This window comes from Vitis riparia, chromosome 8 (genome assembly GCF_004353265.1).
Source record: "Vitis riparia cultivar Riparia Gloire de Montpellier isolate 1030 chromosome 8, EGFV_Vit.rip_1.0, whole genome shotgun sequence".
NCBI lineage: Eukaryota > Viridiplantae > Streptophyta > Magnoliopsida > Vitales > Vitaceae > Vitis > Vitis riparia.
Window position 1 is genome coordinate 8002850 of NC_048438.1, and position 26402 is coordinate 8029251.

At 32.0% G+C, this 26402-nt stretch overlaps 1 protein-coding gene across 3 annotated transcripts; it reads right to left on the bottom strand.

Annotated features, from left to right (window-relative positions):
* Nucleotides 1-1795: 1795 nt before the first annotated feature.
* LOC117920214 (AMP deaminase) lies at nt 1796-18838 on the bottom strand. Of its 3 annotated transcripts, none has more exons than XM_034837621.1 (20): nt 18261-18838; nt 15064-15245; nt 14303-14513; nt 12305-12483; nt 12154-12205; nt 11909-12036; nt 11587-11766; nt 11281-11348; nt 11005-11147; nt 8042-8103; nt 6915-7028; nt 6117-6257; nt 4925-5077; nt 4427-4480; nt 4239-4349; nt 3973-4146; nt 3803-3883; nt 3226-3324; nt 2464-2587; nt 1796-2358 (listed from the first exon to the last, which is right to left on the bottom strand). In XM_034837621.1, exons 1-19 carry the CDS (start codon nt 18643-18645, stop codon nt 2519-2521), a joined length of 2586 nt encoding a protein of 861 aa, XP_034693512.1. In that variant the 5' UTR covers nt 18646-18838; the 3' UTR covers nt 1796-2358; nt 2464-2518. The 3 variants fall into 3 exon arrangements, with proteins under 3 accessions (XP_034693512.1, XP_034693513.1, XP_034693511.1); XM_034837622.1 differs by having other exon boundaries at nt 2468-2587; nt 14303-14510; nt 18261-18837; XM_034837620.1 differs by having other exon boundaries at nt 2468-2587; nt 18261-18837.
* Nucleotides 18839-26402: the final 7564 nt, after the last annotated feature.

Genomic DNA, 26402 nt, shown 5'->3' on the forward strand with positions numbered 1-26402 from the left:
TTAAGCATTTTCCAAATGGAGTTTTAGTATATCAATCAACATACATTAAGAAAGTTTTGAAACATTTTTATATGGATAAAGTGCATCATTTAAGTTCTCTAATGGTTGTTCGATCACTTGATGTGAAAAAAAACCTATTTCATCTTTGCGAAAAAAATGAAGAATTACTTGGTCCTGAAGTACCATATCTTAATGTTATTGGTGCATTTATGTATCTTGCCAATTGTACACATCCAGACATTACTTTTTCTATCAATTTATTAGTAAGATACAGTTCCGCTTCAACTTGAAGACATTGGAATGGTATCAAACATATATTGCGTTATCTTCGCAAAACTACTGATATGGGTCTATTTTACTCAAGGGAATCAAAGCAACAATTGGTTGAATATGCAGATGCAAGATATCTTTCAGATCCACATAAAGGTAGGTCACAAACAGGGTATGTGTTTAATTGCAATGGTACTGTTATTTCATGGAAATATGTCAAACAAACAATGGTGGTCACATCATCAAATCATTCAGAAATACTGACAATTCATGAAGCAAGTCGTGAATGCATATGGCTAAGATCTATGATCCAACATATTCGGGAATCATGTGGACTCTCTTATATCAAAGATGACCCGACAATATTATTTGAAGATAATGTTGCACAAATAACAGGGGGTTATATTAAAAAAAATAGAACTAAACACATTTCATCAAAATTCTTTTATACACATGAACTCCAGAAAAGTGATGAAATTGATGTGCAACAAATACACTCAAGTGATAATCTAACATATTTATTCACAAAATCATTGTCAACCTCAACATTCAAGAAGTTAATACACAGGATTGGAATGCGTCAACTTAATGATATCGACATGAGGGGAAGTATGCTTGTAAAAGGGTGTTAATGTACTGTACTCTTTTTTTCTTTCGTCCAAGTTTTGTCCCTACTGGGTTTTACTGGCAAGATTTTTAATGAGACAGTTCTAACATACCAAGAGCAACTTAAGAATTATAAGAATATTGTATTCTTTTTCCTTCACTAGGTTTTTCTCATAGTGTTTTTACTAGCAAGGTTTTAATGAGGCATATTCTTCAATGTGGTGGACATCCAATGAGGAGTGTTATAACTGAAGTAATAAATGTTACTACATTAATTATAATAGATGTTAATTAAGTATTATTTATGACTTCCATTAATATTCATTAATGGGAATATTAATAGAAGTCATATGAAAAGCCTATAAAAGGGTTTCCCATCCCCTGTAATATGTATCCTTAAGCAAGAAAGAAATTTCTTACTTTTTCTCATTCTCTTTGTCTTTCATTCTCTCATCTTTCTCAACACTCTTCTCTAATTCTTTTTTCCCATAATATATATTGTTAAAATAAAATATATTTTATCTTTACTACTTTATTTGCGTTGCATTTATCCTTGTTTTATAACAATAAGGGTATTATAGTTTATTTTAGTTTATTTTTATTTTCATTCCTATTATTACATATAAAAATAAATAATCATTTCAATTTTATAAGATTTTCAAATATAAGAATTAAAATCATCATATTTATTCCCAAAAGAAATAAGAATAAGAATAATATATGTATGTACATATTTCTCAACTCCAAGAGATTTTTCAAAACTCCATGGACACGTGGAGAAATGATTTTCCTACTCAGACTAGGACATAACTTGTTCAAATAATAATTATGCAACATCAAGAACAACGGATCTCTTTTTATGATAAATAAATCCATTTTGCATGATTGTTATTGTAAGTAATTCCTACAATAACATGCATAAAATAACATATACTCCCCTTATTTTATTATGGTTATTATTATTTATTATTACAGAGAGAGGATTACAATCCTGCAATGTTCCATCTAAGAAATAGCCACATACTACTATAATGCATCATATTATAATTATAAAAGGTCAAACTTGAAGAAGCAATAGAGATTACTACTCTACTCTTTCCTGCTTCTCAGGATATATCATAACATGTATTGATTGCATGTTACACAGGACCCACCTCCGCACCACAAAATTAAAGCTTTAAGATATATATCAAATTATTTTACCCAATCCTAAAACACAAGCAAAATTTTTATTGAGTTACTTGCTCAGACAACAGGATGACCTGGTTTAGCTATGGGCTGTATTTTAACTATTCACCTCTCACTCAGATTTCAGGGATCTCTCTGTCTTGTGATTTCATTCACGTGGTATATTGATGTCCTTGTTTGATTTCTCTCATCTCATCGTTCATGCCAAGTCACTTCTCAGCTTGCCTGCCCAAGCCAAAATGGTCTCTTCCCTGCTGGATAAGCACAGGTGAAAAATGCAAGTTCTTCCACATCCTGCAATTGATCAGAAGAAACCCGGATTATTGCAAGGATAAAACCTTTCACACTGATTCAAAAGTCATTTAAAAGAAAGGAAAAAAACACTAGAGAAACTGATACCTACATCTTGAAGACGTACTAATGTTCAAGAGTGTGAGAGCATGCAGCTAGCAAATTATTTTTCAATCTCTTCAGGGAGTTTGAATTTGCCCAGATAAACCTGCTGCATTTCCTCTCTCCAGATCTGCAAATGACATTATCACATGCTTTCTCATTCTTTTGAGGCTCCATTTGTTTCAACAGGAAATAAAATCAGGTAAAAGGAATTGGAAAGTGACCTCAAGGAAGATGAGGGGAAAACAGTTTATTTCTTGGAGGATTATGAAGCACTTATATTCATATTCAAAGTGTTACTAAAAGCATGTCTGCTCCTTCTGTTTATATGATCTAGTTTTTCCTAATATCCACTTTCCTTCATGAGGATTATAAAAATTAATAGTAACCAATAAGATATCTGCTTGGACCCATGAAAATCACTTCAAACTTTCCCCCATGTTAAAAAGCAGCTTTAAGGCTTCATTTAGATCTTAGAAACTGAGGGAAAAAAGAGGTTCAGAAGTTCGATTTTTCATATTTGGCTGAGATAAAAAAATATTAAGAAAGTGAAATATAATGAAAATTGAATGAAGTTGGAGAGAGGAGAAATTTTCAGACATTTAGACTCAAAACTTGGTTAATTCCCCCTCCATCCCTTCCCATAGTATTAGTTTAGAGTTTCCCTCAGTTTCTGAGATCCAGACAAGGCCTTAAAAAAATGTTAAAGCATGAAAGCTGAAAAGCATATATAGCAACGCTTGAGAAAAGACGGAATCAAACCCATACCGTTTCACGGAATTCCACCCGGATATGAGGCACATTTGTCTTGCGAATATCATTTCCATCTGGTCCCCTCTTGTAATATTCTTGGCCAATCCAGTGTGACTAAAAACAGAAAACTTAATGGTTAAGACATGAAATTTAGGAAGGGGGAAAACATCAGAACATATCATCATCATTAATATGATTTCCAGGAAAGCATCTTGGGAGTTTCTTGAGGAAGCCTTCTTTCGAAGAATGATAAATGTAATATAATTGAACTTTTCCACGCAAGGTGGCAATAAAAATGCACAGAACAGGGCTACTAAACAGGATTGGTGTCATGCATAGGTTGGATAAAGAAACATCAGGGCATGAATTTCAAAACTCTATATGTAAATAAACTTCTTAAATAATTGACCATTTGCTCTTCCCAAGATCCAGTGAGACATCCCACTGTAATTGCCACAAGATATGTGGTTATTAGTAAGATAAGAATATGATAGGAAAAGAACTTCCAACTCAAACTCATGACCTATGCTACACACTGGCTTTCCAGAATCATCAGCTATGCCTATTATCACTTCAAAATAAGATTAATTACCTTCAGAGCATGTGAGAAACCTGATTGGTAGACTGAATTACGGGCAATTTCACATAAATCACATGAACTCAGCCTCCATACCTGCAAGATGAGGAATTATCATAAACAAAGTACCAGATCTATCTCTAATACCCTGGTGGAAGAGAGAGAGAGAGAGAGAGAGAGCTTACAGAAGCAGCTATGCTGTATTCTTCCACCAAGGGTTCTTTTGTTAGGTGGATTTGTAGTGGATCATCTGTAGAGAGGGAAACATTGAGGCCCCGAAGGAAAAACATAGGAAAAGGATTCCGATGATAATCCAAAAACAAGGAATTGTTGCTCAGAGGAGACATAGCCAGACCAATCTGTAACCAACATGCAATCACAGCCAATCAGACACTATGGAATAATCAAGTCAGTGTAGATATACTCAAAACAGCATCATCTCCCTTTTTACCTGTGCTAAGTAATACAGATACTGAAGTACAGGAGATTTTCTCAAATTAATTCCATGTGCAATATTGTGAGACGTAAGAAAGGTTGCAGCAAGGTGGTCAATGTCACCAGCCTGAAAGTAGGGGATATGAGGTATCTGTACAATCTAATAAATGAACCAAAGTTAATCAACTTCTTCACATAACATACCTCCCCAGAATGTGGACGGAATTTGATAGTAGTCATGCCCTTTGACTCTCGTAGCTAAGATACAAAGTAAAGGGTTAAAATTTGCTATATTTTGTCCAACACATAATCATCTAAAACATAACTGAGTTTGTTGAGATTACAGGATGGAAAAATGGAAAACTAAAAAAATTACAGCAACATCTGACTCATGTTGGAGAAGAAGCTGAAAGGAAGAATGCAAGAACGGGAGAAAAACCAAATTAAAAAGATTATAGGAATATCCGAATAATTTTGGAGAAAATCTGTCAAAACATGTGAGAGCACAGGAAAATGCAAAACCAAAAGCATCATTGGGATATGCTAGCCATATGTTGAAGAAAGCTATCAAAACCATATTAGAATGAACAATGACATTCAAAACTATCAAACCATATGTTGAAACAAACCAAAAGCATTACTGGTAATCATATATGGTAAAATAAAAGTAGGGGAGGATATTTTCTAAGTGCATGCACGAACCTTGTTCAATGTATAGAGGTTAGCATAACAGTAGTAGACATAGTATGAAAATGCAGGATTGAAAGCATTGGTCCACTGAGCTGGAGTAGGCATATGTTTTGTAGGACGTCTTTCTGGTTTGCTTTCATCATCCACTAAGTCCAGGCCAACAACCTGAAAATCCAATGAAATAATAGTTACTCAAATACCATAGCAAGTAATTCTTGCTTCAGAGGGAAAAAGTAAGCCAGGATCTAATGTAAACCAAAAGCAACACATGTTACTTAAATTTTAAAAATTTATAGACTACATTTCCATAAAGTAAAAATATTGTGTATATAAAGTCATATTCAGTGTGTCAGGGTAGGGATCAGGGGGCCATTGCGCTAGCAATTCAGAAATTCTGTAAGGTGTAGCTTCGTCAGAGAGATAAGCTATAGCGCACAATGTACATCATGCTCTCCAACAAACTTTAAAACCCATAAACAATCATCAGAGGGGTTCCCAATTCACGAGAAGCTTCTTTAGTGCATCTTATGCCTTTCTTTAATCTTCTGGTAGATTGGGGAATTTCCACCAAAACTTGTCCAGCTTTTCATCTTTTACATTTACCTCTTGAATTATGAGAAAACGACATGTTGAAACTTTCAATGAGAAGCAGTTCGTGCAATTTAAAATATATTAATCCATCCAAGTTATGAAACTCCAATCCACTGGAACCTTATTAAGGCACAAAAAGCATTCAACACAATGCAATAAAGGTGTTCCTTCAGTAGAGAGATGAAAACAGATGTTTCTTTTCCACTATGTTTTTTTCATTCTGCAATCACTTCGTTAATAATATTAGGCCATTGCCACTTATTTATGGCTAATTTAAAAAATATAGCCTCACGGAGTATCGGCAAAACCTCAGCTTTCATACTTCTCAAGTTAATAAGCCGGAAGAAATCAACAACATCTACACACTAAATCCAACAAACTGGAAGGGCTGTCAAACCACCAAATAATCTCTATCATTTACAGTCCAGTAGAGTTTCTAAGGGAGGTCAACGGTTAAGGTACAGTCCTATAATGATTGTTGAATTCAATAATCATTGCAATTTACAATTACCATTCAGCTGTCAACATTCTCAGAAATATATAAATGTAGATTAACTGTGCAAACCAACATAAAGAAGAATGAAAAGATTTTATAAAAAGAGAGATGGCAAACCTGTTTCAAGAAAACGTGCAACTGAGGGTGTGAATCTGGATTCACAGTAACCTCAAACAGGGGAAGAAAGATATTGTCCAGCATGTTCTGAAATGATGTAACAATTCCCATATCCTTGTACACATTATACAGCCGGGGAAGCTGGAAAAACAGAAGGATTATTATACCGTAAGAACAATAACAAAATCCAACATTTTTCTTTTGCTAACAAACCCCAGAATGTCAGGTTAGATACATTCCAGAGAGTATATGAATTTTCCCAGCATTCTCAAAATCACAGGTTCCAGAGGAGAACCTTCAGATATAAAGTAACACCAAAACAATCTACAGTATGATTAAACCAAATTGACATACAGATCAGATATTAAGAGTGTGTTTAGTAGTAATTCTAGAAAACGTTTCTAATTTTTCTAACACTTGAATGATAAATTTTTTTAAGTGTTAAAAATGTTAGAAGTGTTTTCCAAAATCATTATCAAACGGGCTCTAAGTATTAACAGTTCACTGTAAACATATTATCCAACTGGCAGATTTAAACTGAAATTATGAAGATACCGATTCATTACTAGCAGAAAAATGTAAGTAAATGTCCAAGGTTAAAACATTTGCGGTCTGAAACCTCAACCGCACAATATAGGCCAATAGCCAAGAAAGTAGTTTCAAGATAACATTCATGATATGATTAAATTAACTAACACAAAAGATGTGTGCACACACAAGGGCTTTTTTACTGTATATAACCTACCACTAAATAAAATAAACTTATAAGGGAAATTTCATAGGGATACAAGGAAATACCTGAATCAACCAAACAACATTCTCACTGTACAAATCATTATTCACTATCCAACTGGCAAGTTGGTCCCACTCACTTTGCTTTCTGCCATATATTGATATCCTGTATTCAGCCATCTGTAGCATAACATTTAGCACCAGGAATTTACAAACCATAATAAATAAACAAATAAATCAAAAACAGATGGGCTCACACACATGCAGATGAAGATTCCCTTAAAAAAAATTGTAGACTGGTAGTGCAAAAAAACATAAACTCTTGCATACATTTCTGCAATAGTTATGTGTATACATATATATATATATATATATATATATATATATATATATATATATATATATATATATACCCCTTGCCACTTGAGTCAACCATCAAGGATTTAGAATATACCCTGGTCAGCCCAATAGAACGATTCAGTCATTAGCAAAACCCAAATTCTAAATTAAAGGTTGTAAAAATCTACAAAAGAGTCTGAAATTAAGAGCATCAAAAGCCTAATCAAACACCTAACCTCCGAGGGATGGATGCATGATGAATTGTCTTCCAATTAAACTAAACCAAACTAAAAATTAAAAATCAAAAAAAAAAAAAAAATCATAAAATGAATTAGAAAACTGCGCCACCTTCAAAGGCTTCTCCAAAGGCAAGTGAGACCTTATGTTTTACCTTTCCTCTTAATTTACAAATCAAGCTTACAGCAAATAAGCACATGTCAAAAAAGCACAAGAAATTGTGCATAGGAAAATCATAATAGACAAATGACTGCCAGGATTGGGCAAAAAGTGTGCTGCTAAAAACATTAGAAAATAAACATAAATTTTCTACCAAATATATTTCTCATTGAGTCCTCTATAGTTCTGAGAGAGAATCAGCATATGAGAAAGAGAACTGCCAAAACCCCCCTTGCAACACTAGAAGCCCCCAAACCAAAATAGAAAAAGAAAATGTAAAACTTCTTTGTATCACTAAAAGCAATGAGGAACTCAGGTTGTATTTTCGAAGCATTCATGACTTCTTGGCTTGCACCACATTGAGTGAATGACAGAAAGAAACTGGAGAAGAAAGCATAGTCACTAAAATTCAAGAAAATGATAACAAATGCATCTGTGATAGAGATATCAAGAAGCACCTGATATTTACTTGCAGCGAGATCGGAAAATACTTGCTTTGTCAGCTCACCAAGGAAACGGCCTGTAGGACCACATATAATAAGACTACAATTTGAATAACCAAAGGGGAAAGCTACGATGCTCTCAAGATGAGTAAAAAGAAGGCCGAATATTTCACAATAGCTTGAGAAAAATTAATCTCCCAAAAGCAACTATTAAATGAAACCACCATCAGGTAGCAATCTGTTTATATAAAGAAACTAGTCCAGGGGTGAACTTGGTCGGGTTAGCCCAACCCAACCCAATGTTTGCACGGACTTAGGCAACATTTTTAATATTTGTGTAGCTTGGTTAAGTTTTCTCAACTCAAGCTCAATTTGGATTGGGCTCGAGCCTAGGTTTGGAGAACCCAAACCCAATTTGATGTTTTTATAATGTTTATAAGGTTTATATCTTATATAATAATATTCATTTTCTTTTTGGATTCTAAGGAAAAAATATCAAATCATAATTATATTATGTACTTTATATTTTTTATAGAAAGATATATAAGTTTATTTTACTTTTTTATTGTTACTTTGAAATTTTGTCAGACTCATATTTACTATTTAAATTTTGGTATAAATATATAGAAAAAAAAGTTTTTAAAAAACCACTATGAATTAATTTTGAATCATGCAATCCAATCAACCCGAGTTTAACCCTATCAACCCGACCTTAATTCGACCAACCCGAATTCAACACAATTTAGAAAAATGAGGTTGGGTTGAGTTTGGGTTAAGTACCTTAGGTTAGAGGTCAGGTTGGATTGAGCTTGAGCTTAGGTTAATTGTTTCTTAATTCGAGTTAAGAACAAGTTAGCCAACAACCGAGCCAACCCGCCCAAGTTAAAGTTACACCTCAAAAAAAATGCCTTCAGGAATAAATCATTCAGAAATCTTTACAAGTGAGGCAAAGCATAGAAAGAAAACAACATACTTCAAGGACATGTTTGGAACACTAGAATAAGGAATAAGAACAAGAAATCCATTACATTTTCCATTCACTAGTACGTTTGGATGACTTATTAGAATAGGAATAGGAATATGAGAATTCATTCTAATTTAAAATCAAATCTCACACTTATCAGGATTTTGATTTGCCCATGAATTTTTTTTTAATAGGTTATTTAACATGGTAGATGATATTGTGTTTAACATGGTACTATAATTCACCTCCTTTCCCATATCTACTGCCACATAGCAAACGCACCCTAGAAGTTCCAATTTTCAATTCATTTAAGAGCATGACATCAAAGTTTCAATTCAGATCCGAGGTAGATGAGTCATAGCAAAACATAGGCACTAGAATCTTATAATGCCCAATATGAAAAATGCTAACACATTTCAAACAGAATAGAAATGTAGATACATAAAAAAAGGAATACAATGGTGAAATTGGAATATATTGACAATTCTTTAAGAAAGCTTAACTTCAAGCAGTTTTATCAAAAGAGTTACTATTTAGTTGTCTATATGAGTGTGTATGCACTAAATAACAGAAGTTGAGGCACACAAGAGGAGGAAGCATAGCACAACAAAAGTAGAGGTACTGCTGTGGAGCATAAAAAGAATTTGAAGATAGTTGGAGCATTTGCCTTTGAATGCACATAAATTGTACTTGGCAAACTGGAACCAGATATATTGACGTCACATACTACAAACTACAGGTAATGAATCATATATACTCAAAGTTGTACTACTACATGCTTTAGCTTTCAGATGAAAAGAATGGAAAAGTTTGCGACTCTATGATAGCATAACATTCTGTACACATTATTAATCAATGCAATAGAATATTTTGAAAATATATCTTAACCTTAATTTTGAATAAAATGAAAAGACCAGACACCTAATATACTTTCCATGTAAACATTTCTGAGTTTTTATTTTATTTTATTATTATTATTATTTTCTTAATAGGCAAGAAAGAGCTCTTTAGCTTATTAGAAAAGGCATCTAATAGGAAGGAGGCACAGCCCACATACACCAGCAGTATACCAAGGGGACCGAAAGAGGGTTCAACTTAAATAATCAAAGAGTTTACTCCATATGGACATTTCTTGTTCTATATTTGTTTGCCCAAGTAATAGGGTATCATAAAAAAAGTAGTGCACATTAGAAGGCGCACGATAATAAGGGAGGACAACCCAAGTGCACCGGAAGTATACATGGCAGAAAAAGACAAAATAAAAGAAAACAAAAAGGAAAATTCAAGCAACCACAACGCAAAATAATCTACAAAGTCATGAATGGAAAGATAAACATTCCCCACTGCACCCCTATACAACATGAACAGATCCTAGAGAAATAGGTTTTACCAACTTCTCCACTCATTCAAACTTTGCCAAAGCATTAAATTTTTCATGTAATTACTTATTTTTTAATAAATTTTAGAAACTTATATAAGTATTACATGATAAAGAAATAAAAGAAAAAAGAAGAATTAAAAATTAAAACTCCATAAAACTAGTTTCCAAAATCAAGTAAAAGGACTAATATTGTAGAAGGAATAATATGTTGTGTTGCTGTAACTCATATGGTTGTGTACTTAAGTTACACCTCTTTGGCATTTCTAATATGATTTATTTATGCTTATTAAACAACTTATCAAATGAAGTGAAGGTGAGCATAGGAGCTGGACTTGTTAATGCTTGCGAAACTCTTTTCATTGAATTTTAAGTTTAAATTTCCCCTCCATGTAATAATATTGCTATTGTCATTCTTGGTAGTTCTTTATCATACTTCAGAGGTACCAAAAAAAAAAAAACGACCAGAACTACTTTAACCTATCCATTAGCTTCAAACTGAATATAATTAAGGCATGGAGCAGTAGAAGACCCACAATGAAGTATTTGGAAATTGAAAAAAACTTGTTCAAAAGGGTCTGTTTAGCACTTTTTCCTCAAGCTTAACCTATTAAACATATAACAAGCACGCCATACCTTGGATAAGATTATCCTGCTTAAGGAAAATTTCCCTGAGCCTACTTTGACCGCAGGGATTGTACTTGAGATTGAACTTATCAAAACGATGAAATGTGCTCTTGTCTGCATGAACATCTAAAAGGTCAACATTCAGGTCATACCTGTTCAAACAAAAGTTCAGTGAGGTTATATTCAGAGTTTCAAAATGGTAAATGACTAAAAGGTGGAAAAAATTACACTCCCCACACACACATCTTGGTCAAATAGTATTAAAAAAAAGGCAATTTTTATTACCCAGTTAAATCCAAGCTCTCAAAAACTTCTTTTAAGGTTAGATATGTCCCATCCCGAAATATAACAACCTGAGTAGAAGGAGAAAACAAGCTAAGGCATCAGATAAATTGCAAGCGGATAATCTTCCAAAAAGAAATCTCACTCAGCATGAGTTCCATCATGAACAAAAAATTGATAAAAGTTGATTGCTGCCTTTGTAGCAAGAAATAATCATAACATTGGAAATGATTCCAATGCTTGCCATAGATAGAGCGACCAGAAAAAGGAGCATTGACAACAAATCAGCAGACTATTTCGAACTGTTACCTCATCAGGCTCTTTCCTCAGTTTTGACTTGATAAACCTCAAAAGATGTTTCTGATTCATGCATGCTGAGTGATGAACGTGTGTATCGACCTTCCTGACATTATAAAAGTCACGATGTGGTGCACTTTTCTGTGCAAGGAATTCTCTATCCGCATTAAGCATCACATGAAGGTTGAATTTCTGATTGGTAACCAAAACAACCATCAGATTGCCATTTACAAAAAAAAAGGTAAAAAAAGAAAAAGAGCATACATTTCAATAAATGACAATCAAAAAAAAAATTCAAATACGTGACAATCAAATACAGAAAAGTAGCATCTACCTGTTCGAGAAGAACCAACCGATGGTGACATAAGGTTCGAATATTCCCAGTTGCTATTGCTCTAAGTATGCGATGCAGATCAGTAAAAAAGGTTGTTGCATCAGCAACTGGGAAAAGCTTGTCTTTTGCTGGAACAGAAAATAGTGGAAAACTTTAAAAAATGAACACTCTAACAGAAGAAAAATAGTTCAAGGATCATACAAATGAGTAATAAGGTACAATAAGCAAATTCCTTGATGGCTTACAATCTTTATTTGCATACACGTGAACAACTCCATCTTCCATCTGAAAATAATGCTGTGGGAAAAAATGGAACATATTAATAGCAATAAACCACGGTAAGCTGTAACCCAGGAAACAGAAAACAGTAACACGGAATCAAAACCATAAACTCACATCACTTTTTCCCTCAAGAGTATAAGAAAATGGATTTGGATCAGGCTTGGGTGTACTTGGGTCAGAGATAACTTCTCTCTCCCATGGAGCAATCTCTTCCCTGAATAAATAACTCTCTCGCATTTCAAGGCATTCTTTTAGAATAATATAGACCTCCTCTTCATCAGGCGATGGTACCTCTAATAGAAATTAGAGAAGAAAAAAAGTCATAACCATTGAAACTTTAAATCAAAAGATGCAAATCCAAATGTAGAGTTGGAACTGTGATTCTTGAACTTGACCACTTAGGAACTATTCAAGTACAGGATATTTTTTGAATGAGTAGCTTCACAGCAAACCAACAACAAATGAAAGGATAACAATGAGCCAGAGGGAAAAGATGGGGGAAGCATTATAAAAATTGGCAGATATGCATGATATGTATCTGAATTATAGGGAACAACATATTGATACAGGATGACATATTAGCCTGTAGTAACTAATACAAAGCCAATATGACACTAAAATTTTTTACATCCATTACTTGTAAGCATAATTTCACTTAACTCCCTAAATTTTAATAGGGATCAAAATAGCCCCTCCAATTTAGAGAGGCTACAATTTATGTTGATCCTGCCATCTAAACGATTATTTGCAAACACACATTAAGCAAGTGATTGTTTGTATTATTCAGTATCTATTCATCTTCATTTTCAGCTTTAAGATGTTAATACCCATTAGTTGTATTTCAATAGCAGCTTTAAGATTGGAGGTTCAGCTGATGACCACTCCCAAGGAGATCGACAGCAGCAGAAGTTGAATGCCCATTAGTCATATGTCATGGAGATTAAGGGAGAAGAAGGAAAGCTCTTCCTATTAATCAATATTGCCTATTGTCCACCTCGGAGAAGTATACCATAATTGTAACAAGAAGGGGTATGCAGCGTTCAAGTGGGAAAAATAAGATTCTATGACAGCGGCATAATATAGATCTTGCCCCTCTCAATATTGGGCATCTGAATAGCTCTTGCAAGTTTAAGGTGTCATCAATGAAACTGATTGAGCTGATTCTACAAGTCCCATACTTTTTTTTTTTTTTTTTGATAGATAACACAAATATATTAAATCTACAAGTCCCATACTTGGTGCACTGGATTTACTATGGGGAGTCAAATCATATCATAACCAACTTGGGTATGCCTATCCATTTTGGCCCATATCAATTAAATGTCTGTTTGAAGTTTTGAACTATCAATATGTGGCTGCATAAACTTCGACTCTAGAAAAGATTACTGCAGCAAGAAATGCTGCATTTCAATGGAGGATTTGATCATGAATTTTACAAAAATCCATGGCAAATTATTGATTGATGAGAAATTTCATTTAATATTGGGTAAATTAGCATTGTGATAGAAAACAATGATGGTGGAGATCACACCAAAGAGTAGCCAGCTTTCTTGATTCATGGTTCTATGCACAGAGGGAGCCAGCCTGAGTTTAATTTTTTCCATGAAGAAAATAGGAGAGGAGATAAAATTCATCACTCCAACCAAGCAGAGGGAAGATCAAAATAGCAACAACCAGAATACCGTACAAGCATGCAATTCAACTATTTTTTGGCAAATTTAAGAAAAAAATCATTTAATTTTCTTTTCACAAATCCAATAAAGTAGTTTTTTTTTTTTTTAAGTTTCGGCAAACCATACAGCACAAGGGCTGATTAAACCTAGCATAACTGAACCACTGGCTTGGTGACTTGGTCTGGTTTATTTTAAATATTTACTGCACAAATTTTGAGCAAAAATTTATCACTATTTTTGTTTCTTATGTTTCTTAAATTTTTTTCCTGCATTGCATCATATTATCCGCTGCATGTTATACACTGATAACACACACAAGCAATGCTCCATAAAATATTGAAAACAAAGCACTCCACATATGTCCAAGTTTGGACATGTGCAGAAAAAGATAGCACCCCATGATAAAAGTTCACGAGGAGAGAAGAGAGGGAGTCCATACCAGTTGGGGAAATTTTAAGTCGTACAAAAGTTTCATGCTCTGGCTCTTTCCTTAGAATATCAGCTGCTACAGGATCAGGCTGAACACCATGCAGGTCACCAGATACACTATGCGAACGAATCATACTCGAAGCAGCTATTGGCAGTTGTTCTCCATTTGCAGTGACATGATCAGGTAAATTTGGGAACAAGCTTTTACTGTCTGGGTCCTGCTTAAATAAGTATTCAAATGCATGTCAGTATATCCTTAAATTTTTTTATGCTTGCTAGTCATGCTCTTTCAGCAAACAGTATATATTCTCAGGACAAAGCATTGTCCATACACTACAACAAAAAAGGATGTAATAAGGAACTCAAACACAAACTTCTATCATGATAGACTATCAGTTCAGAGAGAGAAAATTTGAAAGTTCAAAATGCATGAATAAGAAATATGTGGATATTGATAAGCAGATAATAATCTTATAGCAGTCCCATTAGCATGCAGATATGTAGTTTCTATTTTAGAAACTGCATGTCAGTAGATCCTTAAATTTTTGTATGCTTGACTAGTTATTCTCTTTCATCCAACAGTATATATCCTAGGGAAAAGCATTGTTCTTATAGTTATACAAAAGAAAAATGTATTAAGGAACTCAAACACAAACTTCTAGCATTATACAACAAGACTATCAATTCAGAGAGAAAGAGAGAGAGAGTTTAAAAGTTCAGAATGTACAAATAAGAAACATGTGCAAATTGATAAGCAGATAATTTTCTTACAGTGGTTCCGTTAGCATGCAGATATGTAGTGTCCAGTTTAGAATTGTCTGGCAAATTATCTTCATCATCTGATCCTTCCACACTCTCAAAGGCACTAGCACTGGCAACAGGAGACTTGGGAGAAGTCGGTCTGATAATATGCCCTGCTCTCTTGGCTGAATTTGAAAGGGCCCCAGATTTCCCTGAATAAGAAGTTTAGTGTTCATAAATAAAATTAATAAATGTTGAAAAGAACCAAAAAAAAAAACAACAATGCAAGTACAAATATCATAATGACCATATCCTTCGGACTCAGGACTGTTAATAGAGCTGAAATTGATGCAATTATTTCTTATTTAAGGAGGATGTCTTGGTGAAAGGAGCCATAATGTGTCAACTGGGTTAAGAATGGCAAGGAAGCATTCCCTCGACTTTCTAGGCTACTTTCACATGTGTGACTAAATCCTTCAGCGGTACAGTCAAATGCTAGAAAAAAAAATTTTGATAGACAAAGAGGACCATTAGATTAAAAACACGCCAAAAAACAGGGGGCTATGTACACAGGCTGTATACATAGAAGGCCCAAAACAAAGCAACAAAAGAAAGATAAAGCCTAAGAAGGATTAGTTAAACAACAACCCGATCACCCAACAAATTCCGAAAAGAGAGATAGTCCAAGTCCAAGTCCACAAATTGTTGAGACCACTCAAGCAGGGACCAAAGAAAGAGTTTCCTCAAGCTCGTATCTAACATCTCTTCCTCTTGGAAGATTCTTCGATTTCACTCTCCCCAAATACACCAAAACAGACAAATAGGCGTCATTTTCCAAACAATCAAATGCTAGAAAATGAATTTATAATAAAGAAAATGTTATCAAGAAGTTCGATACTATAGTTCCACAGAATTGTATATGTATCCATGAGATTGAGTATGGAATTTTGTTTACTCCAGCATTGGAACCATTCCAAATTGTTGCAAGAGAAGATAGGTTTCCTTTGAAATTTTTAAAAAGATACTTTTTTGGGTCCATTGATGGCTACTTCAGCCACAGATGCTCTAACAAAGAGGGTGATTCTACTTTGCTGGAGATAATAGACTCTTAATTTCAGGTTGTTTTGTTTTTGTTTGGTTTATTGTCTCTCTCTTTTTACTAACTGGAAGATGCCAATAGTTAAAGCACCACCACCAAACAACCCACAGAATGAAGTAGCATAATTTACTATGACAGCTCTCGCAATTTGGAATAAAGAATTTGAACAGTTCGTCAGCTATTAAAATACACTGAGCCCTATAGTTTTTCATAAAGATTTTTAGTAACCCCAATTCTTGCCAAGAAAAACCAATAAAAGAAAGCAATAGAAGCTCAAATGATTCTCTCTCTCTCTCTCTCTCTCTCTCTCTCTCTATATATATATATATATATATACATTATTTAATTAATTTACCAAACATGTGTTAGACTTAAATGGTAAAGACCCAAATAAACATCACCAAGAAAGTCATGCAATTCAAAAATTGACGTAGTGCAGAGCAGTTTATTTTATTTTAAGAGGTTTCTAGAGTTTTCCTAAGCACCACTTGTGTGCACTTGGCTTACATTCATAAGTTGACATCATATAAGAAGCAATGAAATTGAGATTGAGTCTCCACAATGGTCCACAAGAGCTTCATGGTCCAAGAGCTCCATGGTCCACAATGGAAGATGCATGGATGTCTCCACTTCAGAACTATGAGCAAATGTATAAAAGAAAAGGCAAACAAAACTTATATTTTTATTTTCTAGTACATGCCAAAACTAGGGCTACCAAATGTCCTAGGCATCACCTAAATTCCTTCATCCAAACCGATTGATAACTTGAGTTAATATTCAGTGGCCTAAAGACATTGTAGATTAATATTTTTTTTGATAGAAAACGACAAAGGAATATATTGATAAAAATGAAGTACAAGAGAAGGATGAGGAACCCTCCCACCAACATTGTAGATTAATATTGCATGCTACATGTCAATCATTTCCTTAAAATTCTAAACCATGAATACGAGATTGAAACAGAATGACAGAACCAAAGTTCATATATGTGAAAATTTGATGTCCAATCGATATATTGTCTAAACTAAAAAACTAGATATAGCTTTACAGGTATAAAAAGAATATACATCGTGTATAACAAGCAGGAAGGGTGGAGCATATGAATCACGTTTCTCTCTTCTGCTATATCTAGACCGGCACTTTATATCATGTAGGGCAATTCTAAATTCTTCTCAATTCTTCCACTTATGTAATCTTAGAACCTTCACCCATTTCCTGCAGAAACAATCTGGTTTTCCGTTGCACAGTACCTCCTATTGAAAAAACAACATGAAAACCTCTAGAGAAAACTTCAAACCTTCAAGGTTCCATCCTTTCTTTATATGACTCAATCAAATTCAAGTATTCCAATGCTACACATTCTGAAGTTAAAAATTAACTAGATTCAATAGAACATTTTCAGTCTCTCTTTTCATTTTTATATGATTAAAATATTAAATCATTTTCATGCTTTCAATATAAATGAGTCCCTTTAATACCAGTTTGGCACCAGTCAAATTTGTTGTGGTTGTCATTTGTTACCTATCAAAACAACAAAGAAGACAGAACGGGTAGCCCACTTCATCCACTTCCATATAAGCTTTCTATGAATAAGGCAAATATCATCTCAACTATTTGCTAAACATATTGATGAATCCTCAACCTTAGATATCCAATATCACACGTCTGACACTACTTCAATAACAGGAATCATATTTGAAGATCAAGGTTTAAAAAATTTGGAATCGATCAAAGGGAAAAACAAAAAACAAAAAAAGGGAAAAACTGAAACAGATCCCGCTGCACAGACAAGCTTTACTCCTAACTCCACAGAAATCTGGCCATTAGGCTGAAACACATATAATACATTTGCAAAAAATTGCTCTGTGGACCAGAACTTTATGTAACAAATACACATTATTAATCTCTTTACACAAAGAGATTCCCAATCACGACTGGACTGTTTGTCTGTTTATAACCTTATTTCATGAACCCGATCACCTTCAACCAAATGGCCTGATGGAGCATGTGAATTAAAGCAATAATACCCCTCAAACTAATGATATTCAAGTATAAAAATCAGCGTTTTAGCAGTTGTATTAATCACGTAATCAAGAATCATCCGGCGAAAAGTCCGACAAAGGCATACCTTCTGGAAGCGTGTGCAGCCGTGGCAAGCCAACCGGAATGCCGTCGACGGAAAACTCCCCGTTACGCCTGTCCTCTCCATCACCGACGCCGGAAATTGCGGTAACGTCCGGCAAGGACGACGAGCCTCGCTTGTTGTAGCCGCTCCCCTTCCTCCGACCGCTGCTGTGGCTCCTTCGCTTCTCGCCGTACTTCCTGAAATGCTGCGGCGAGTCTCCCAGGCCAACCCCGTCCGAGTTCTCCTCCCGCTCCCGTTCCCTCTCTACCGTCTTCGCAAATTCAAGCAACTGTGCTAGGGTTTTGCGGTGCATATAATAGGCTGATACTGCCACAAAAGAAGCCCCGACCAGAGCCGCCACGGCCAGATGGATAGCGTATGAATCCATCTCCGCCGCCACCACCCCGACACTTCGTTTCCCTCTTTAAAACCTTACAAACTCTGTGGAAGAAACCCTACCCCTACTACTGTGGAAAACAGCAGAAGAAGAGGAGAAGAGGAGAATAGGAGAAAGATGAGAGAGTTTAGTTCTATTAAGAGGATGCGAAGGGCTTGGTGGAAGTATTTATAGGGAGAAGAGGGAAGAGGACATATTCGCCACTTCCTCTCTTGTGGAAGATAAATAGATTTTCTCAGTGCTGTCTTCGTAATCGTAGCATCGCCGCTTTCCTATCTTTTTCATTTTCATATTTAATATTTCTCACAATAACTATCACCCTTTTCTTCTTTATTTTTAAAATCATTTTACTCCTGATCTGTTTCTATCTTTCCCTTTCGCGTATATTTTTTATAACAATCATCTCCTTTTTCTTCTGTTATTTGATCAAATTTTAAAATTTAACAAAATTATCCTCATTGTTTTTTTATAAAAATAATTTATTTAATCTACGTGTAAATATTTGAATTGGTAAAAATATATATATATATTAAATTTACAATTTAGGGATTATTTTTTTACCCTTCAAAGTCATGCTAAGTTGTTACCATTTTCTATCTTTGTTTAAAAATTGGTTTTTTTTTTCTTATATATTAAAAGGAGTTAAAATTTGTTAAAAATTTTCTATCCATTTTTAAATTTTGGTTTTTTTTTATATATTAAAAGGAGTAAAAATTTGTTAAAAATTAATTACAGTTAAAATTTCTCTAATTTAAGTCTTACAATATAAAAAATAATTATCCTTTTTACTAGGTCTTGTGTTTAATTTTAACCAAAAGTTTAAATTAAGTTGACCAAACCAAATTTAATATCATTAAAATTTTATTAAATGTTACTCTTCTTGTATAAAAATAACAAAAGTGGGATAATGTTTTGATAATATTTAGAATAATTAAAAAAAATGTATTTTCACCCACTCATATAAAAATAATTATAAAATAAAAATTCTCTAAAATTAATTCAAGTTCGGTGATTTTATCATATTAATTACAAATTACGATTAAATTTAATCCATAAATACGACAAACAAAAACTACGTTCTTGATATTAAAATAAGATGGCGAGTGTCACATCTGAATAATTTATGAAGATGAGTTGGAATGAAGTGGGAGTTTGATATTAAATTTTTGGTGTATTAAAAAATTAAAAAAAAATGGGAAATAACAAAGGAGTAGGGTGGAGCCCATGTCGGGTGTGGGTGTTATAAAAGGGGTTTGGGATAGGGGAGGGGGCTCGTGTTATTTGAAGTGTGGATTGTGGAGTCCTTTTCATTATCCTCACCAATACAAGTATGCACAAAATCTCCAACACATGTTAAAAAACAAAAAGGAGGCCCTCAGTGTTCTATTGGGTTAAATCTAGTGATTCTTCCTTTGTTTTTATTATTATTAAATATGGTTTGTGGATACTCTTGGAGTAATAATAATGATAATTAGGGTCCGTTCAGGAATGGATTTTTGGAATGATTTTATGTTATTTGGAACAAAAACACGATTAATAATCAAAAACTATTTTTTACTCTTAGAAAACATATTTTAAATATTTTCACTTATTTTTTTATAACGATTTTAAAAAATAATTATACAAGTAAAATGATTAAAAATAAAATATTATATATAAAACATATTTAAAAATATTAAAAACATTTTAAGTTTTTATACACACTTTTATTTTAAAAATCTATTTTCCAAAACAATTTTTGGGAATTATTTTCGAAAATAGCTATCAAGCATGTCTTTAGATTTTACAATATAATTCAATTTTTTCTTTTTCTTTTTTTATATATAATATTTTTTATTTAGAAAATGACATATAATTTGTGATTATAGGAAGGGGGGAGAAAACACCAAAAGAATAGGTTAGTTTAAGGGATAAGATAAAAGGCATGTAGGCATGAAAGTTCAGAATATGCTCTTTGCTCTTAGTGCAGAACACAGTGGGGAATGTGGGAATTGGGATTCCTTTATACCATTTCTTTAATGTCACATGGGGTATCTTTGAACTCAACTATCCATGAAGATCAACACTAAATCAGTCATGAAAAAGTTAAAAGGTAATCTTAATTACTGTTTGGATCATGGGAAAACATTGGATATTAGCCACAAGATCACACAAGTGATGTGTAGGACAAATGAAGTGGGAGGAAAATGCGGGTACTTTCTTTCCTTTTTACTATTGATATTCTTTTTGCCTATTTAAAGGGGAGGATTTGGATGGGATTGTTCTAACTTTTAATTGATCGGATCCCCCTGCACACTTGCTTCCATAATCCAGCTAGTAGACAAGTGGACAAAATTTTGTTTTTGTTTTTATTTTCATTTTTTTTCTTTTTTTGGCGTGGGGAATAATTTAGGTTATATTTGGTTCCTAAATTTTAAAGGAAAATAGGAGAGAAAAAAATCTTAGAAATAGAAGGAAAAAAAATGAAAAAATATTTAAAATTAATAAAACTATTTTTATATGTTAATTTAAGTTCATTTCCTTTATTTTAATTTCCTAAAAATGCAATAATTTGAAAATACGTAAAATTTCTACTAATTTAATTCTATTTAATTTTTTTTCTATATTATTGTAATAAAATAAAATTATTAAAAAAATCATTTTTTTTTTAATATTTTTTTCTCTCTTTAGTAAAAAATGAAAAAAAAATATTTAAAATTAGTAAACTATTCTTATATGTTGATTTAAATTCAATTCACTTGTTTTAATTTTCCAAAAATTTAATAATTTGAAAATATATAAATTTTTTACTAATTTAATTCTACTTAATTTATTTATTTTCATATTATTGTTATAAAACAAAATTAGAAAAAAATCATTTTTCTTTACCCTTTTTCTTTCTTTACTATTTTCCTAAAATTAAACGTAATCACATGAATAATTTTTCTTTTTTAGAATTTTAAAGTTTGAGTTTCAAATGGAATTGATAGAGTGTAACTGTAAGTTATTTTTCAAAATAGCACACGGGTTAACTATGATAGCAAACAGTCTTGTTCAAAATAGCAAACGGGCTAGTTATGGGCTTAGCTATTTGGGAATTTTTTTTTTCTTTTTATTTTTGCCAAATTGTCTCTTCAAGAGATGATTTCACATTAAATAAAAAATAAATATTTTTTTTAAAGAGAAATCGTCTCTTAAAAGATGATTTCACTAAAAAAAAAAATTTAATGATTTTTTTAAAAAAAATTTGAGATTTTCTTTTTAAAAAAATTTTTTTAAAAAATATTAACCTTTTTTTTTAAGGGAAATCATCTCTTCAAGAGACGATTTCCCTTTGGCATTTTTTTTGGGGGGATTTAAAAAAAATTATTTTTTGTAATATTAATTTTTTTTTAATGGGAAATCGTCTCAATAGACGATTTACCTTGGGGATATTTTTTTTATTTTTAATTTTGGGATATTTTTTTATTTCTAAAAAATATTAATTTTTTTTAATGAGAAATCGTCTCTTCAAGAGAAAATTTCCTTTGGGATTTTTTTTCTTTTAATTTGGGATTTTTTTTAAAAAAAAAATATTAATTTTTTTAATTGGAAATCGTCTCTTGAAGAGACGATTTTCCTTGGAGATTTTTTTTTTTAATTTATTTTTTAAAAATATTAATTTTTTTTAATGGGAAATCGTCTCTCGTCTCTTCAAGAGACGATTTCCCTTAGGGATTTTTTTTTTATTTGGGATTTATTTTTTAAAAATATTTTTTTTTAAATGAGAAAATCGTCTCTTGAAGATATGATTTCACTTTTGGATTTTTTTTTTCCTAAGAGAAATCGTCTCTTAAAGAGACGACTTCCATTTAATTTTTTTTTTAATCATCTTTTGAAAAGACAATTTTCGGTTAAAAAAAATTTTATCCGGACCCTCTCTCTTACGTGGCAAAAACTATCATATATTTGGAATTATTTTTTTTCCTATGATAATTTAAAAATATTTTTTTTTAATCACCATACTCTTATCAAAAGTCTCAAAAATAACCTAGGAGATATGATTGATGGGAGTAGATGGGAAATGGGCCACCTAAATAATAGGCCTATTTTTATGATACGGTTCACGTGATCCATGGACCACCAGCGTCCTTGGTTCCCCTTATGTGCATTCCCATAATATAAATGCAGACACCAACAAACATATGCTGCCAAGAAAAAAAAAATATATCTATACAAAAATATATCTAATCTAATCTAATCCTTTGGCTATGAATCTACAAGAACAAGGTGTGACGTGGCCTCCACTGAGTTTGGACTATTATAATTTACAAATATAGTATTGCTCTGTAACTCAGAAAAAAGTAAGTAGAGGGTGACAAGCTTGTATTGTTATTTAATGACGTGGCATTGATAGTTTATTAAAATAAGCATGATTGTGATTAAGTAAAGAGAGGAAATAGCTTCTGATGCTCCTTTGAAACCCTTTCTATTATTCTTTGCGTGGCAGGTCTTGAAAATAACATTTATATATTTTTTATTTTTACTGTTTTATTTTATTTTATTTTTGAGACATGAAATGAAAATTCGATTTGCATATCCAGCAAAGGTTCCTGGGCTATCACATCATGGGATATAGTACATTGATGGGCAATTTCCATTTTTCATTTCTTAGTGTTTCTTAGTACACATGCTGATAAAGCAGCACGTTGTCTGCCCAAATGGGCTACTACATCGTGTTCACTCTCTGGATTGCATTTAGATGAATGCCCATGTCTTTATTTTCCACAATGGTGGGGATTTTGAAAAAAAATTATAATAATTTTAAAAAATATTTATTAAAGTATAGATTTTTTTTTTTTACTATTTTCAAATTTATATCCATTTTTATGACATTAATTAAAAGTTAAAAATATGGTATATATATTGAATTCAAATTTTACAAACTTAAATGTTTAGGAAATTTGGTAGTTTAAAATGGTATCAAAACTTGATTTGATAGTGTTTCCGTAATTTGCATATTTGTAACTCCAAAAAAGCTTATTTTCATTTATTTGCCTATTGTTATAAATTGGAAATTTTAAGTTATATTTGGTATCCAAAAAATATAAAAAATACAAAAAAATTGATTTTCCCATGTTTGATTGTCTTATGAAAAATATCAAAATAAATTAAATGTAATTAAAATTAGTTAAAAACTCATGTATTTTTAAATTAAAATTAATTTATCACTTTTAATTTATTTTTTATTTTTCTTTTACTTTTCTTTTGTATATTTTTTTCATTTACATTTCCCCTCAAATTTTCCGTGAACCAAACCTAACCTTATGGTTGAAGTATTATTTTACATTTAATCACAATACTAATGTACATTAGTCTCATTTATCTTTTTATATCTTATTTTTATTATTTATACCAACATTCAATTATTTAAATTTTATCATCTATGTTCAATAATAAAATAAAAATTCTGATAGATATTTTTCATCATGTTAAGGCTATGTTTGGTTCTCATAAAGTACAAAGAAAAGAAAAAAAAATATTAAAGAAAATAGTTTTCTCATGTTTGATTCATTATAAAAAATATTAAATTAAATTAAATACAATTAAAATTTGTTAAAATTTATATTTTTTTAAATTATTTAATTTTTTATATAACAGAGGAAAATAAGTAAAATGAGTCCAAAATAACATATAAAAATAACTTATTAAATTTAAACATATTTTTTTATTACTTTTTACTTTTCTTCTTAATTTTCTTTCCCCCTTACATTTTCTATTAAATTTTCTAGAACCAAATATAACCTAAACTTTTTCCAGTACTTAATACATCTAATTATTAATTATTCATTTTTAGTTAATTCATATTCTTGAATAGCTTGCTTGAATATAAAAAATTAAAATTTTAAATTTTATCCAAAATATGAAATTCAAATGACACATATATTAATTTTCAAATAAAAAGCAAATCTTATATTTATAACTTTAATGCCCATAATAAAGAGTCGTGTTACGTGCAACACTTTTTAATGTTTTCCTTTATACCTAAGAGATTAATGCGTGATAACCTTTTTTAAAGATACTTTAAAGTGGAGTCTTGGATACGATGCATGACATTGGGAGATGGGGATGAACTGACCATGAGTGGCATGGAAAATTTGTTACCGCGGGTGGTAAAATGGCCCGCTACTAACCTCCGCTTCAAGTTGGTCTATTCCGTAGATATATATATTGATAATCATGGATGAACGGTCGAATAAACCTCTAGTGACCTTAAGGGGATTTGAATTGGTAACCATTGGGGAACAAACCCAAGGTCAGACGAACTAAGCTATTCTCAAAGTTAAAAAATATTTGAATATTTGATTTTTTTTTTCTTTTTTTAATATTTTTCAATAACTAAACATAATCTAAATGTTTTTATGGTTTTACTTTTGAAGATTCGATATCGATGAAAAAGGAAACAGACAAGCAATGGATTTGTTGCCAAATTGGCATGATATTCACAAAATTTGTTCCTTGTGAGCTAGTGAATGTTCTTGGGGACCATTTTGGGATGTAGACACCGGCATCAATGGAGGGTGCAATTGCAACCACCTGCTTCGTGCTTGGTGGGTGGTGGAGTCAGGAATCACATTCCACCGTACTTTCACTCACACAAGCACATATAATAATCCCCACTGCTCAAGCATAAAGCACCTGAGTCTTATTCAGAGGTACATGCTTGGTTCATTTCACTAGTTGAAGGTACCTTCCTCATTGGAATAAGAAATGGGAATGACGCTTAAGGAAGGAATCAAAATCTTAGAACAAGTATAATTTTTTTTTTTTTTACCTAGTTATGATTTTTTTTTATTCTTATTCTTATTTTGAAAAAATCCACACATCAATGATTTATTCCATTGTTCCAAATATGCCCAATAATAATCAAATTAATAAGCAGCCCAAAAGCATATATGTTAAGCTTAAAAATTCTCATGTCTATCAATTCTATGTGGTACAAAGTGTCATATTTCCCGATAATTGCTATGAATTTATTAAAGATTCTAAACTCTAATATATGAAAGAACAAAAAAAAAAATTAAGAGCCTATTTGGTCATGTGATTTAAAAATAGTTTTTAAAAATTTCTAACATTATTTGGTCATTGTTTTTTTGAAATAATTTTTAAAAATAAAGTAAAATATAAAATAATTTTTAGAAAACAAGTAAAAGTTGTTTTCACTCATTTTTAAAAGCAAAAGAAAAACATGGACTTGTTCTTAAAAACAAGTTTCAAAAAACATGGTCAAACAAACCCTAAAATTTCTAAAAATTAAAATTTGTTTTTACTAAGATGGTCAAAGTGGAGTAGATGGATTCTAAATGGGCCTTCTTCAGTGGCTGAGCCCAAGAGCATAAAAATATTGTTATTGGGCTGTAACTCTTTTCTCATGGGCCTGGCCCATCCATATTAAGTGTAGCCTAGATTCCGACTTGAATTATAGGTGAATAATTTAAGACATAGGTTAAAACTATTAAAGCAATTATCTAAAGTAATGATAGAAAGGAAGCAATATATTTATTGGAACAAATCTTGCTTGGAATCTCCAATAAGGACTAAAATATTTGTTTACTTTATAATCTACTCACAATATCATTACAAAAAGTAATGATAGAAAAGTTAAAGTTTTTTAATTCGTTCTAAATAATCATAATATCCGTGATTGCTTTTGTAAGATATTACAATGATTTGGAAAAAGTTGTTAGTGGAATACTAACGTTTTAAATGATAATTTTCTTAACCTTGTT